This window comes from Chenopodium album, chromosome 9 (assembly GCF_948465745.1).
Source record: "Chenopodium album chromosome 9, dcCheAlbu1.1, whole genome shotgun sequence".
NCBI lineage: Eukaryota > Viridiplantae > Streptophyta > Magnoliopsida > Caryophyllales > Amaranthaceae > Chenopodium > Chenopodium album.
In genome coordinates, this window is record NC_137842.1 from 4,412,192 (window position 1) to 4,428,563 (window position 16,372).

Genomic DNA, 16,372 nt, shown 5'->3' on the forward strand with positions numbered 1-16,372 from the left:
TAAATGGATGATTGGGAAGTTAGAGTAATATATTTGAATTCCTTAATTTATATGATTCCAAGGAAGTAAGCTTGATTATTGTATTTAAAGAAGTGTATTACTAAAATTTAATCGCTTTAATATCATTATTGTTTTGGTTACTTGCTTAGTGATTATTTGAGTCAGTTTAATTTGTCAAACCACGTCTCTTTAGATTCAATCCTTCCTTGCCTATCTACATAGTAATGGTCTTGTTAGGTTATTTTTGTTAAGTAGGCGACACGCCTATCAGCTAGAGACGAGCCAAAATAATGGAAGTCAATAAACAATGTCATACCTTAATCATATAACGCTAAGAGACGTACAAAAACTCATATGTGTGAATATAAGTTAACTCGTATCTATTAAGCTTGATTCTTTTTTTTTTTTCTTTTTTTTTATTATTTTTTTTTATTATTTTTTTTTTTTTCCAGATGGTAGTTTTTTTATAAAAACAAAAATGAGACTATGAGAGGGGTTATTTTTGGAGCCCTTTCACTTTATACAATATATATATAGGATAAAGCTTGATAAGTATCACTTTCAAGTGATCATATATACTTGTATATAACATACAAAAGTACGTTTGACAAATAGCATCAGGAACATAGTTGGGAACTTTGAATATACTGAGACTCATGATTTATATAGTCTTCAGACTCTTCAACTTCTTTACATTAGTCTGAATATGCCCTTTGTTTTTGGTCTTCAAAACTTTACCAAACTACAATATACACAAAAACTCTACATGACTACATTGTCAAAAATTAACCTGCCTTACTACTTAGCTAGCTAGCCGCGATATATAGAAACTTTGTAAAAATTGGGCTTACGACTGACCAGCTCAAACATACATGCATCTCCAACCTTCAAATGATTATCCCACACGAAATGCTTCCATCCGCTCAGAAGTTGTGCATGTTTCTTCCCAAAATAATATCCGACGGCATGGTTTTTACCAGTTGGCCCTTTCAAGATGATCTTCTCAGATTTATCACTCGGGAAGTAAGTTGAAGCATGGCTGTTGAATGGAACACTCTACACATCATATAGACTACACATTAAAATCATGAGATATTATAATAATTTTACAAGAAACGTACACAAAAAGAAAAAAGAAAAAAAAAAAAAAACAGATATATAATCTTACCAGGGTGTATTTGTTACCAACATGTGAGGGACACATAATGGATTTGAAGTGAGGATATTGTGATTTTAAGCCATCAAGCTTTTTCTTGAGATTTTTCTTCCTCATTTCATCATTCCCTTGATATAATCACATGCAAATTAAAGAAGAATTTAAATATACATCAACTGCTGAATTGATTTTGTTGCATTGACATAATTTATCGTATTTGAGGATTTAACAAGGGTTTAATTACTATGGAAACCATTTATTAGTTCCTTGACAGGAACGTGACAGTACCAATCAGTAGTACATGTGACTATTATTTTCCGACAAAACTTCTACTTTTCTTATGTAGTGCAGATAGTTAAAACACTTTGTATTAGATAAAAGATACTACTTGTAATAGTATAGTGTATACTGACTGTGACAAAGAGATGAGAAAATTTTGCATACTATATACCTTTACTTTTGAAGCTTAAACCTTCTACATCATCTGAATCTGAATCTGATGTATCAAGATTTATAACTGAGTCGATTGTGTTGAGTTTTGGAGAGGATTCATCGAACGTTTCCAAGGAGACATCATCGGCCTCCTCAGTGTGATGGCTGTGATCTTCTCTAACACCAATCTTAAGCTCCCTACTGTCAGCACTTCTCTTTGATACATGAGAGCTTCGAACAGGATAGTCTATCTCCGTACCACTCTTGTCAAGTATAACGACATAAAAATGTGATTGTAGACCCCCATCTAGCCTAAATACTAAGAGATGCCCATATTCTAAGTTATAGAACTCCATAAACTCTTGCCAACCTTTTCCTAAGGACATATCAGTGTTTTCTTTCTTCATTTCCACTTTCCATGGTTTTTCAGAATTTGGCACATTAAGGTACACGTCATCAGATAATTGTTCTCCATATTTCTTCACAAACACCACCGGAATCCTCTGTCATACGGGTGAAACAATGACCATGTTCAATTATTGTTAAGATAAAAAAACCGTCTCCTAATCATGCAAGGCAAGTGTAGTCTAACAGGCTAACAGCATTACAGCAATACAGCATTCATACACACAAGAAGATGAGATGACATAATTTACACCAAAAAGTCTAATATAGAGTACAGGGGAAAATTACAGATTGTAGTGATTCACTAACATCAGCATAATACGAAGTAACAAAAACGAACAATACACTCTAGTACCAACATTTCATCAGCCTCCTACAGTCCTACTCGTAATACTAGCATTTGTTTTTAATTCAATGATTCAATCAGTCCACCTCATTTCTCATACATGGATTATAGTAATTAAAGACACCCCCGATTCTATCAATACTAAGACCAACTCTCCACCGAGGGTACATTTAGGAAGACACCCGATCCTAACATTTTAGATCAAATCTTACTAGAAGTACTTCTCATACGTCTACCTAGGTACACCCACTTCCATTAATTTCAAAATGAGTAAAAAGGAGGAATTGTTTTTGACACACTCATTGTAAGAGCACATTTTTCTATGCTCTCCTCACACAGGCATATACCAAAATCATTTCGCGTAAAAAGGGTTATCCCTTATCCTAGTCAATTTTTGGTAACAGAAAAGCGGCTCTCAAATTAAGCATACTTCCTTGTCCTCCTATTTTTAGGACATGCTCCATGAAGCATGGAAACTTCTAGGACTACATGAAGTCTCAAATTTCAACATCCCAATCGTTTCAAAGGCTGATTTTTAAGGGTTAGTCGTTTTCGAATTTCGTGCTACATTATTTGGAATTACGGATCACTTTAACCCAAGAATCATACATTGATCACTCAACTCCCCAAAATATTTAACAACCTCTAAAAAATCGATAATCATCAAAGTAAAACCCCAATTGAATTTGTGGCAAAATGTAGTAACCCACATGAAGTAAATCAATTTCAGTACATTATAATTCAACCAAAAGCCAAGAAAATCATATAATATACACTTAATAGTCAATATAACAGCAATTTTTGCTTTAATCTTAATTACACAGCACTAATGTTATTTACCCAAAACAAAAAAACACACTTTATACATTCAAGATCATAATATTAGTAAATTTAAACATAAAAATGGTATATACAAATACTAACAAAAATTTAAAGCAATAAAAAAAATAAATAAAATAAGTACTTACAAGATTGGATTTTTGAGCAAGGGGAGAAACAATGATTTTGAAGAAATAGGGATTTCTTTTCTCTGAATCAAACCCTGTTTTTGTAGCGTTACTTTCTTCAAGCGCTTGCCTTTTCTTAATCATCATTAGACGACTACTTCTCATGATTTTCAACTAATTATTACTTTTGTCCGAAAATTAAATGAAATATATGGACTAATTATATACTAGTACTGGACTACTGGAGTAGTGTGTATTTGAAAGGTCAGCTGAATGGCAAAATTTTTAGTATTCCTTTATCTGTTATTCTGTATTATATTGTCTAAATACTAGTATTATTAGTACTTTTTTTTTTTTTTGAAAAATAGTATTACTAGTATTATTAGTACTTATATTAGCTGTAAAATGAATCAATATTCAATAATTACTTGTGTATTATACTGTCTTAATAACAAATTTTAAAGAGAAAAATGTAAATTGAAGTTAAGATAGCGTTTTTAAAGAGAAAAATCGAGGAAAAAAATCAGCCTAAAGGGTCAAATAAACGTTTGGTCGGGTCCACAAACGGAAAATCCACCGGATTTTTGAAATGGGTGGTAACCTGAGCATTTATTTAATTTAAAGAGTGGTAATTTAAAATAAAAAATTAAACGGGTGGTTAGTTTGAAAATGGTTACATTTTTTTGTGGTAATTTAAAAATTTTCCTATTTTTAATAATACAATCATTGATAATTTTCAAATAATACAATCTTTAGGGGTATTAATTTTAAACAAGTCAGTGGGTTTTTGGTGATAGAAGAGGAAGGAATATCCCCCCTTTCACCACCAAAAACTCATCTCCTCCCCCTTCCTAATCTCGAAATCCACTCGATATCCGATTTTAACCTATTGAAAATTAACACTCCCTAAAATTTGTATTATTTAAAAATAAACAAAAGATTGTATTATTAAAAAAGAATGAGTCATAGGTTGTATTGATATTAAGAACATTCTTTCATGATTATTGTGCAGTACGTAGGTGTGTATTGATTTATTTTTATTTTTTTATTTTTTTTTTGAAAACTAAACAATAAAGAGACAAATTTTAGGACACTATCAAAATTCAAAAATAGGGAAGATAAATTTTAGGACACTATCAAATAAATAAGACAACTAAAAGGGTTCCCTAAAAATGGCTAGCTATGGCAATTCACGCGTTAGCTACTTTAATGAGAACAAAGTACATTTTTAAAAAACTAGATGTATAATGAAATATTGTACATCCACTATGAATTACCTTAAAATGATCAAAAGTTACTTTTTTTTAATGAATGAAAGTTACCCATTATATATATAAGTTGCCATGATAAATAAAGTTATTTATGATTTTTTTGATAAAAGTTACCTAAAAAGTGTAAAAGTTACCCTAAATTTAACAAAAGTTACATCGATACCTCGGATGTATACAAAAGTTTTTTAGACTACTTTCAATGGGGTGTTGTTTTTAATTATATATATATATATTTTTATAATTTCTAAACATGGAAAGGAAAAGAATATATATATTAAAAAAAAAAAGTTTCAAAACGTTTTTGCAAGCCTAATATTTCCTTTATTTTTTTTATTTACATTTTTTTAATCATGTTTTCCAAATTGGATGATATCTCTAATTATTATCCGTAAATAAATTTATTAAAAACTGATGTTATGAAAATATATGTTAGGGTGCGTTCTATTCACCTGATTTTTACTTATTTGAATCTATTAGCCCTTATTAAAACTTATTTTAGTTATAAATTAAACTTGGGTAGCCCTGATTAACCCTTATCACAACTTATTTGAACTTATTTTTCATGAACTTATCTGAACTTAATTATAAACCCTTATCTGAACTTTTCTGAACTTATTAACCCTAAAATAAGTGGAAATAAGGTGAACATAATAGGCTTTAAGGCGATTCTAAGAATATTTTACATGAGTATATTTTATCATAATTATAAATTGTTGTAAATAAAGGAGTAGTCTATTTCAAATAGTATAAAAATATTAAGCAAGACCGAAAAATTGATCTCACAAAAGTAGGAAGAGTACGGTGTGTCGTGAAGCAAATTCACTGACTTGAAAACGAAATTCCGACGCAACCGGGGTGCTCAATTGTATTCGTCGGCACGTTCCCTAAGGTTAACACACCACTTCCACTCAAAGGCACTTTTGGGTGGAAGGTTGGAGCCAAGTAACTTATGTTCAATATAGAGTATGTGTTTAGTTTGTGTTTGATATGTATTTTTTTTAAGTGTATTAAACATAATAAAGACATATTCTATTTATAGAAATGCATAGAAGAAGAATCCATCAAACATCAAGGGAGGTGAATAATCAGAATGATGGAGGTGATTAATCTCCTTAAACTTTCACATAAAAGTGGTGTTATGAAAATTATTCAAGAAATTAAGAATGGGAAGTAACGCGTTGAATTCCCTTTCTTTATTCCAACATAAATCATAAAAGCTAGTCAAAGTAGAGATTATAAATAGTGTCAAAAGATGAAATGTGCCGGCTTAAAGGTAATGACCAATAGTGTTAGGCCTTGTTTAGTTCACCTTATTTTTACTTATTTCAGAAAAAATAAGTCCAGATCAGATCAAATCAGAAAAAATAAGTTCAGATCATATCATCGTTTTATGCGTAGTTTTTTATCACTAAATATCTTTAATTTCGTAATTAATAAAATTGTGAAACTTACACATATTAAAATACACATTATTAAGAATTTAACAAGATCTCATTTGATACTTTTTTTCCTTATAGATTATCGTGTATTTAAGGTCAAAATTTAGTCAAATTAGACAATCAGATCTGATCATATTATATCAGACCACACCAGATCAGATCATACCAGATCAGATAAGCAAAAATAAGTTGAACCAAACAAGCCCTTATAAGACTTAGTTATAACATAGCCTCTTAACCATTTCTTAATGTTTTTTTTTTTTTTTTTTTTTTTTTTTAAAAAACAAATAAAATTGGAACGATTGTGGGTATAATTGTACGCCCATAGAAACAATCAGAAGGTTGTAAATAGATTCTTGAACATATAATAGTGTACAATTGTTGTTGATTGAGTGACTTGGTAGTTCAAATATTTTCTCCATTATATTAGACAACATCATCAAATTTTAATATATTAAATATCAACAATACTCCTAGCTAGCTCATCATTATTAGTTGCATGCACTCGTGCAGTATATTGGAAAATTGAATTTCATAAGAAGATGTGATGCAATCCTACTTCATTATTGTTCAAATAAAATGTCTTGGGCAGAATTGAGTGTTACTCAACTAGGCAACTTTAATTTCATGCAATCATCAATTAACCAATACCTTGAGAAAAAAACAAGAATGGATGAGGGTAACATTGCAAGTCTGATCTAACTTCACAATCGGGATCTTGCGTTCGGAGACTACTACATCTACTCGTCTGCTTATATCTATTTACGCACATTACAAAAATGAAAATGAAGTTAGTTATTACCTTCGTTAAATGTTATGTGCAACTTTTGGATATTATTTGTGAGATATAAAATATTCCAAAGTTGCACATAACATTTAACGGAGGTAATATTTAAAATGAGTTGGCCAGATTCGATCTACTAAATTTGAATGACAAAAGGCGGATAGCATTATTGTAATCGTATAGGGTGACTCAAACGATACATCATCTCTTACCAATTGGCTTCATATAAGAATAACCAAACTTTTAAATGTTCAAATAATTTCAAATTCTAATAGAAATCTACTAAGAAATCAAATTAAAGAGGAGAAATAGTTGACAAATCCATAATACATTACATATCAAGTCAATACAAGTAATGACCGAGCAATATGCAAAAGGAAGAAGTGAGGGAATACTTTAGTGGTTCGGATGACGAAAGATGGTAGCCTTATAGGAATTGCTCTTAAGATCGACGAGCTCGAAAACACAAGCATCTCCTACGTGTAGCTTATTGTCCCTTACAAAAGTTCGCCATTCAGATCCACCAATACTCGCCGATGTTCTTAACTTGTAATAATATGACCTTAAATTATAGCTCTTTTCATCATCGGGTCCTTTTAAAATCAAACCCCGTCTATGTTTATCTTTAAAAAACACTTTGGCATAGGCAAATGGAACACCCTACACACAAATAAGGATATATATATATATATGATGAATCATCAACTAATCTTATTAATTCATGTACTAATTTTATAATTAGGTAAAAAAATAACCTGCTACTTGCTTCTCTTACCAATATTGGACTTTTATTACTTGTAATAAGTTTCATTTTCTGATATTCCATGACAACTTTGAAATGAGGATTTTCTGATTTGAAAGCTTCAAGACTTTCTATAACACTTTTGTTTTCATCATCCACAACAACACCCTTTGCATCTACATTAACAATAAAAAGTGTATATTAATTAGACACGATACGAAAATGTTAAGGACTTAAGGGTGGCTTCACCTTATGTCACATGCAAGACTCGCAACTAATAAAAAACGGAGGAAATAAAACACATTACCGGTTGAAATGACACCACGATCATTATTGTCATCTTGATCCACCCCTTCTTGTGATGAAATTTTTATCAATTGTTGATCTTTAGTATAATTGTCGAACTCTTGATCATACTCTATTTCGAAACAAGTCGTATCGAAAATAGTGACATGGTATACATAATTAACCTCATCATATCTAAATAGAAGGAAGTAACCATATTTAAGTGAATATTTCTTCACAAAACATTCCCAACCTTTGCTAAGCCACACTTTGCCACCTTCTTTAAACAACTCTACTCTCCAAATTTTACCATCATTTACTCTTAGGGTAACGTAATCATTTGCTAATTGCTCTTCATAATACGTCTTCACGTATTTTTCGGGTATTTTCTGCCTCCCATAAAATGAAGTAGCAAGAAATATGTCATTTATAAGATAATTAATCATTAAAAACTAGCAACAATATAATTTTGTATGAAACCTAAGCTAAATTATTACATTAAATAAAAGTAAAAATAGAAATTAAAGTGAACTTACAAGGTTGTGAGTTTGAGTTGAAGGAGCTACAAAAATTTTGTAAAAACAAGGTCCAATTGCATGCAAATTGTCAGGGATTATTTCTGGAAATGTTGTTGATGCAATCTTCTTACCCTTGTTTTTGTTGCCTTTTTTAAGGACCTCCATTTGGTAGATTATGAAGTAGTGTACACTAGTTATTATTAGGGGTGAGCAAACCGGGTACCCGGTCAAAATTTTAGGACCCGGACTTGGAATTGGTTGAAACCGGGTCCTAAAATTCGGAACCGGAATTGGAATTGGTTTAACCGGGTCCTAAATTTTAGGAATTAAAATTGGAACCACCGGGTACCGGTACCGGTTCCGGGTACCCACTTATGTATGTAATTGTTAAAATATAATACAAATTATAATTCTTATTTTAGTTAGTATCATTATTAGTGTTTAATACTTATATTTATATATGCATTAAGCTATTTGTATTCATGTTAGGCATTAATTTTTTTTTTATTGCACAAATTACATACATTTAACATATTTTTATTGTTTAAAATTTATTTAGCTTAGGATATATTGGGTAACCGGGTACCCAACCGGTTCCGGGTCCAAAAATTTGAGAATTGGAATTGGAATTGGTTATAACCGGGTCCTTAATTTATTACCCAGAATTGGAACCACCGGGTCTAATCTCGGTTTCGGACCCGCCGGTTCCTAACCAGTTCCGGTTCCAATTCCGGGTACCCAGAATTTTTGCTCACCCCTAGTTATTATAGTTATAGCCAAGGCAATTATAAGATATGAACTTAAGAAAGAGAGTTGTTTGTGGATTATGAAGTAGTGTACAGTACAACCAAGGCAATTACTACATTTGTTTTTTCAGTTGAGACCGTTTGACTTTTACACTATTCACACACTACACTTTGACTCACTTTTGTGAATTATAGACACGATAAAATATGATTATGTGAGATCTTATTTGAATCATCTTGATATATATTTTAATAATATTCTTTTTTTTTTATATATATAATTTTAGAATATTATTGATAATTAGATATATACTAAATGTTAAAAACATGTGTTTGCAAGCATGATAATAGAATGCTGTCAATTAAAAAGGAGGTAGTATAAGATTAGAAAGTATGTCATCGTTCATCATAAATGCTAAACTTTGTGCAATATATGTCAGTCCGTCATGTCCCTAACCCTTCGTACCACTTAGCCACAGCAAATACAATTTTACCAGATTTGATATCCTCGTGTTTTAAAATACTCCCTCCATATTTAAATAATCGAAATATTTTGACTTTTTGTACTATTTATATAATTCAATTTGACTAATGTTTGTGATTTTTAAACATATAAATAAATATAGCTTGTGAGTACTTGTTGGAATTCGAATTGTCTCAATCAATAAATTGTTTATTAATATATAATTGTTATAATTTTTACTAATTGATAATTAAAGATATTTTCAGTCAAAATTTTACATTGACATACGTATTCGAGAAAAATGTGTCACTTATTTGAATACGAATGATGTAAAATACTCCCTCTGTTGTATATGTAATGCTTTCTCACTCTTACTATCCTAGACTAACTCTTATTTTCTCTCTCCATCGTTTTTCTCAAGTTTGTACTTCCCATAACTAACCTAATGAATATGATTGGTTCTTAATTTTCAATTAGAAGCATGCTTTTTTTTTTTTTTTTTTTTTTTTTTTTTTTTTGCAAAGGATTGATGACATGACATCATTAATCTATCGTTGTTTTACTCAAAGACATCATTTAATGTTTTGTATTTTCCATTGAAATATTTCATTATTGTTATTTGTCTTATTCTTTCCTCCTTAATTCCCGTGTAATTTTACAAACAGAAGTGTAATTTAGGGACGAAGGAAATAAAAAGTTTTGCAAGTATACAGATAAATGGGACACATGTTACAAGTATTTCGGGAATCACGGGAAAATGGAAGAAGCTCCACTTTATTACCTTGACTCCTTGAGTTTATTTGTCAAGTGGCAAAATCGCAAATAAATCAACAAAAATTAAACTTAATGTATAGTTTAATTTATTTAATGTATAGTTTTCAAATAACTATGAAAGTTATTTGAAAGTTAGCTTTATATAACAAAAGAGGTGTCACTAGATTCATTTAATGTATTGTTTTCAAATAATTATGAAGGTTACATAGCAATAATTTATAAATAAAAAGACCTGCTCCGAATCAATCAATAACTTAATAGTAAAACAGATATCGGGAGTGACACGTGTCACATCCTGGTGCTGTATTTTCCCTCCAAACCCCCTTTTTCTTTTTAACCTTTTTTTCTTTTGTTAATATTTGATTCTATAACAATATTATTCCAAATCTTTTATATTTTCTTTATGACAAATATATATTTCTTTTTATTTGGTGTTCATTATTATTCTATCGTTGTTTACCTAAATAATTATTTTATTTCTTAAAAAAAATTATTATTTCAACTCCTTTTAAAATATCTTTTAAATGGAGTAGATTTTGCCAAAAAAGTTATAATAAGGGTCTATTCACATTTACTTAATTTCAGTTAAGTTCAGTGCAACTCCAATCAGTTCAGTTCAGCTCCAATAAGTTCAGTTCAGTTCAGTTCAGCTCCTAATTTCTTTCTCTCATAAAATATTCAGTTCAGTTCAGCTCAGCTCAGTTCAGCTCCAATCAGTTCCGTTCAGTTCAGTTCAGTTCAGTAAATGTGAACAGACCCTAAATTGATTCATATAATAGATTTAAAGAAGTTACTTTAAAACATCACTTACTTTTTTTTTTCAAATACCTCTAGCTAATATTTTATTTCAATTTTAATTCTATATAACAATGTATTCAAGTTAATTACAATTTTTTTTTTGAAATTTTACTAATATACGTACATACTATCACAAAATGATTTATAGAGAACAGTTTAGCTATAAAATAAATGTTGTGTTTGACAAATGATTTTTTAGATATAAAGGTGATATACGGAGTATTATTTGTAATTTTGTGTATGTTTGCACTTTTGCTAATAATTTTAGTGGAGATTTTAGTTTGTTGTTGGATTGAATTTTATTTTATTTTTATTTTTATGTTTATTAAAATTATATTTATAAATAAGTATTCACTAATATGGCCACTAGACCTAATCAAGCTCCACCTGAAAAATTCTCGAGTTCTGCAGACTAAAAAAATCCATTTTTGAGATAATTTGTTGTTTTGCCTATTAATATATATTATGACATTATAATTTCTATATATTTAATTTGTATATTTTATCAAATTTTATTTGTTGGATATAATTAATTTTCTTAAAAAAAATTAGACTTACTGTGCCACTTAAGCTAGTTTGATGTGATCTGGTCTCATTTAATCTAATAACAAAAATTTACTTAAAATTTTATTGGTGATAAATTACTCCATTTAATTGATCCACTTTTTCTCACCTAAGATCTTTAAGTCAATAGTGGATCAGAGTCGTCATCTTTGTTGTCAAATATTAGTTTCTTACATGTACTCTTTTGCCTTTTGCTTGTCTAACAAGCGAATAGATTGAATGGGTGCAGTCTAATTAAGTACTACAGTAAAGGCTTGATAAGCTTCTGTAAAGTTTAGTTACATAAAAGTGAACTTCACCAAATTAAACCAATCACGAGAATAGTGGCACAATTGCAAGTGTAGTTACATAAACAAGTTAGACAATTAGGATTTAAAAAAGATTGTTAGTTAGTTAATTCAATAATGTGGGCCACTTGGCCTTAATAAGCTCATTGGAATATTATCTATGGTAATGATATTGTTATAACTTAACTTCCTTTGTTTTTTTAGTTGACACATTTCTATTATCACATTTGTCAACACATGTTTTTAACCCTTAATAACTTCAATTATCAACATTGTAAAATTATAAAAAGTGAATGTTAATAAAATCTAATACATACATATATATATATATATATATATATATATATATATATATATATATATATATATATATATATATATATATATATATATATATATATATATATATATAAATATATAAACACACACACATACACACATATAATTATTTTAAAAAATTCAAACAAACCATGTATCGCACGGGCTTCATCTACTATACATATAGACGATTCAAACAAGATCACACATGATTATATTTTATCGTATCTATATATCACAAAAGCGAGTCAAAGTGTAGTGTGTGAATAGTGTAAAAGTCAAATGATGTCAACTAAAAAAAATCGGAGGAAGTATATGTATTAATGACATTTTTTTAAAAGTAAGAAAAAGGAAAAACATTAGGAAACCCTCCTCACGAGGGGAATTTCTAATGCATATGAGGAAAGAATGAGAGTTAAACTAGAGTTATTACAAGGTATAATATCCATATTATCACTAACTAATAAATGACCTACATTTGCTATTCAATGTGCACCTCTATTCGCCTCTCGATAGATGTAGTGAATGCTCCAACTGTGAAACTGAGAAAGAAGAGCTCTAATATCAAAGATAATGTGGTCAATCTCCCATGAAATATACCAGATAGGCGGATACCTTGAACTGCGTTGATAACTATATGTATTGATGACGTTAAGTTTGGGTTGACTGTAATAAATTTGAAAACTAATACTACAGTAGGGTAGAAAGTAGAAAATTATTAAGCTCGAACTTGGTACAAATGAACCAAGCTAAGCCAAGTCCAATTAGTTTTGAATTGTACAACACCCCTTGGTACTTCACTACTACTCGTTGGTCCGATTAGCTAAGCTGCAAGTCCGATTAGTTCAATTACCTTGATGCAATCCGTGCTTTAGCCCTTAGCTTGATGTTTCAATTTTCAAGTCTGATTTTCATTAGATTATTTTTGTTGTAACAATTAAAATCCCTAGAAATATGGTAGCAAAGGTCCATGATCTAGCCACTAAGGCTAGAAAATCGGCTTAGTTTACCTTTGGTTTTTTCTTTTATATGCCAAAATAAAAAAAGTCTCGTGTGTGTTTAGAGAACCACAAGGACAAGGTGAGAATCGATCACATGATCACCGGAAACCGGGAGCAAAACTCTAACCGCTATCCCTCACTCACAAAAAAAAAAAAAAAAAAAAAAAAAAGTAATTGCACATACATCAAAATGGAGTAATTTGTTTATTTGGTCTACATTGTGCACATTTTAAAAATCTATCTACTATAATAACTATAGAATCACAAAACCTCTATCTTGTAGTGGGATATGTATATATTTAGAATTTGTAACAAAATTAAGCTAGCTACGAAATATGGAAACCTTATAAGAATAGGAGCAAGGATTAATGAGCTCAAACATACATATATCTCCAATCATTAAATCATTATCCGATACAAACCTTCTCCATCCACCAATTAGTTCAACACAAGCTTTCCCACTATAAAATCTTACATGATGGCTCTTCCCATTTGGTCCTTTCAAGATTATCTCCTTTGATTTTCTTGGAAAGTAAGTTGATGCATGCTCTAATGGAACACGCTACACATAACATGCACAAAATAAATCATTACATTCATGACATATACATTCCTCAATTTTTTAATTGAAACATTATTTATATTTGTCAAATCATAAATTCAAGTTATTACATTTAATTCTAATAGTATTTTGAAAACATTCATTAAAAGCAAAATTTAATAGAATTATAAATCACAACAGAGAATATAAGTTGATTATATGAAAAATGTTAACCCATCTACTAGCTATATAATGAAAATGGAATGAAAACAATAAACTACTACCTAATTTTCATATTTTTTTACAACTTTGTAATATTTCATATCTCTAAAATAATATCTTAAAGTTGCAAAAAATATAAAACGGTGGTAGACTGGTAGTAAATAAACTTACCAGTTTTTTTTGGTCACGGACATTTGAGGGATACATGATTCGTTTGAAGTGAGGATGCTGTGAGGTAATGTCATCAAGCTTTCTCGTAAGTTTCTTTTTCAAATCAGGAGAGATATAATCATACCCTTCACAACACAAAAATTTCGATGTTAATCATAAGTAATAATATTAGCTAGGCATGTTAACTAGATCTACATGCATTAAGGATCTTCTTAACATCATGTCACTAAAATAAGTTCAGTCAAAATAAGTTGAATCAAACAAAGAGTTATATATTGAGACATAAACACGTCACAGTGACACAATTACATTTATTAGCTCGCGTACCTTTGCTTATGAAGCTTGAACTTGCTTCATCATCAGTACTCGAATGAGTAGAATCTAACGTATCATCAAGACTAGCAATACTTGCAACATCGTTGAGATTTGGTTTGATTTCATCTATGATTTCGACTGAGACATCGTTTTCCTCAATCTTTTCTTCTTTTTCATAATTCCTCTCAAGATGCTCGGAGTTGTAATTCGTATCAAAAGAGCTTGATGAATTTCGAACAGGATAGTCTATCTCCGTAGCACTCTTGTCAAATATATAAACTTGGAATTGTGGTTCTACTAAGCCTCCATCAAATCTAAATAGTAAGAAATGTCCATATTCTATGCTATAGAATTCCATGAAATTTTGCCAACCTTTCTCTAAGAATATATTATTATTGTTCAATGTCTCTAATGTCACTTTCCAAGGATGTTCAGAATTTTGAACATTGAGGTATATGTCATTGGATAATCGTCTGCCATATTTCTTTACAAATTCCACCGGAATTCTCTGTGGAACGAGGAGAAAAATATCCGAGATATATCATCTTTAATTTAAATTATACATGGTAATTAGTCAACTACATTAAAATTGCAAATTATATACAAGGATGCGCGCGCAACAAAAGAAATTATACTATCTCAATTTCATATCAAGTGTTAATCAATTAATAATGATAAACTATTGACCTATTATAAAGGATATTTTGAAGATTACTCCGTAATTTATAATAACCCTAAAGAGTCCGAGTGGGGTTCAATCTATACAAAGTACTTACGCATCAAAATCTATATTACACCAAGAGCTAGTAATTATTAGGCAAAATCAATACTCATATATAAATTGGAATATTATTATGAATTCACCTTCATCTAATTATTAGGTGATTAGGGACGCTTATTATTCTAATTCTAATAATAGTATAATACCGGGAACCAATAATTACGCAAAATTTTCGGATATTGTACTCTTGATTATTGTATGACATACATTAATTTTAATATAATCACTTTCTAGTAATCTTCATATATTTCACGTACATAAACATCAAGAAAAATTAAAATAATACAGAAATAATTTATTTATTTATTTTGATGTACTCCGTAAAATATGATTGTTTTTTCTATCAATTAATTTAATTTAGGTTTAAAGGTCTAATTTTTGATATGTTCATAATTAAATCAACAGCATAATTTGATTTGATTCTGTTAACTAATCACTTGGAATAATCTGAAAAGGTAGTTAAAAATACTTACAAGCTTAGATTTTTGAGCGAGTGGAGAAAGAATAATCTTGAAGAAATAGGGGTTCCTTTTCTCTGAATCATTGCTATCTTTCTTAATCTTCGTCATTAGCCCAATCTTTCTCGCGTTTTCTTTGTTTAATCGCGGTCTTTTATGCCGGTTATTAATTATTATAGGCAATTGAACGTATACATAGGTTTCGTGCGTTTTTATTTTTTTATAATATATTTTAATAATTGGCTACGATTTTCCAAATATAAGGTTTAATTAAAATACACGGGGTATTCCCTCAAAAAAAAAAAAAAAAGGGTAAAGTAAACAAAATCTTTCCTAGTTTAGTCGGAGTATGTGTTAGGCTTAGGCAGTCTTTTGTACAAGTATTTTTATTAACGTTTTTTTGGGACCAATTATTTATGCCATGTTTGGTTATGGTTCTTTTAACAACTGGGATACTGGGATTAATTAAAGTATTTGGCAAGCTAGTTGTGATCAATAATAGTGTTTAATCAACGATTGCTAAACGTTCACGTTTTGATCTTGGAAGTAATAGTGGCCTCTAAGTTTAAATATACTAGTCTCTCTATTCCATAATTCTATAAAGTTGT

At 29.8% G+C, this 16,372-nt stretch overlaps 2 protein-coding genes across 2 annotated transcripts; both read right to left on the bottom strand.

Annotated features, from left to right (window-relative positions):
* Positions 1–1,599: 1,599 nt before the first annotated feature.
* On the bottom strand, positions 1,600–8,253 carry LOC145557339 (putative B3 domain-containing protein Os04g0346900). Its single transcript, XM_081618527.1, has 3 exons — positions 7,830–8,253; positions 7,556–7,698; positions 1,600–2,091 (listed from the first exon to the last, which is right to left on the bottom strand). Exons 1-3 carry the CDS (start codon positions 8,251–8,253, stop codon positions 1,600–1,602), a joined length of 1,059 nt encoding a protein of 352 aa, XP_081474653.1.
* A 4,503-nt stretch (positions 8,254–12,756) lies between these two features.
* On the bottom strand, positions 12,757–15,875 carry LOC145557340 (putative B3 domain-containing protein Os03g0621600). The gene is made up of 5 exons (XM_081618528.1): positions 15,780–15,875; positions 14,538–15,033; positions 14,211–14,335; positions 13,661–13,838; positions 12,757–12,941 (listed from the first exon to the last, which is right to left on the bottom strand). The coding sequence occupies exons 1-5, from the start codon at positions 15,873–15,875 to the stop codon at positions 12,757–12,759; spliced, it is 1,080 nt and encodes a 359-aa protein (XP_081474654.1).
* Between the last annotated feature and the right edge of the window lie 497 nt (positions 15,876–16,372).

Coding starts and splice junctions, on each gene's coding strand:
- LOC145557339 (XM_081618527.1), bottom strand. CDS start 8,253: ATGATTAATTATCTTATAAATGACATATTTCTTGCTACTTCATTTTAT. Junction 7,699..7,829: donor TCGTGGTGTCATTTCAACCG/GTAATGTGTTTT, acceptor TTGTTAATGTAG/ATGCAAAGGGTGTTGTTGTG. Junction 2,092..7,555: donor GTAATAAAAGTCCAATATTG/GTAAGAGAAGCA, acceptor CCCGTATGACAG/AGGATTCCGGTGGTGTTTGT.
- LOC145557340 (XM_081618528.1), bottom strand. CDS start 15,875: ATGACGAAGATTAAGAAAGATAGCAATGATTCAGAGAAAAGGAACCCC. Junction 13,839..14,210: donor TCCGTGACCAAAAAAAACTG/GTAAGTTTATTT, acceptor TGTTATGTGTAG/CGTGTTCCATTAGAGCATGC. Junction 12,942..13,660: donor TTTAATGATTGGAGATATAT/GTATGTTTGAGC, acceptor AATTTATTACAG/TCAACCCAAACTTAACGTCA.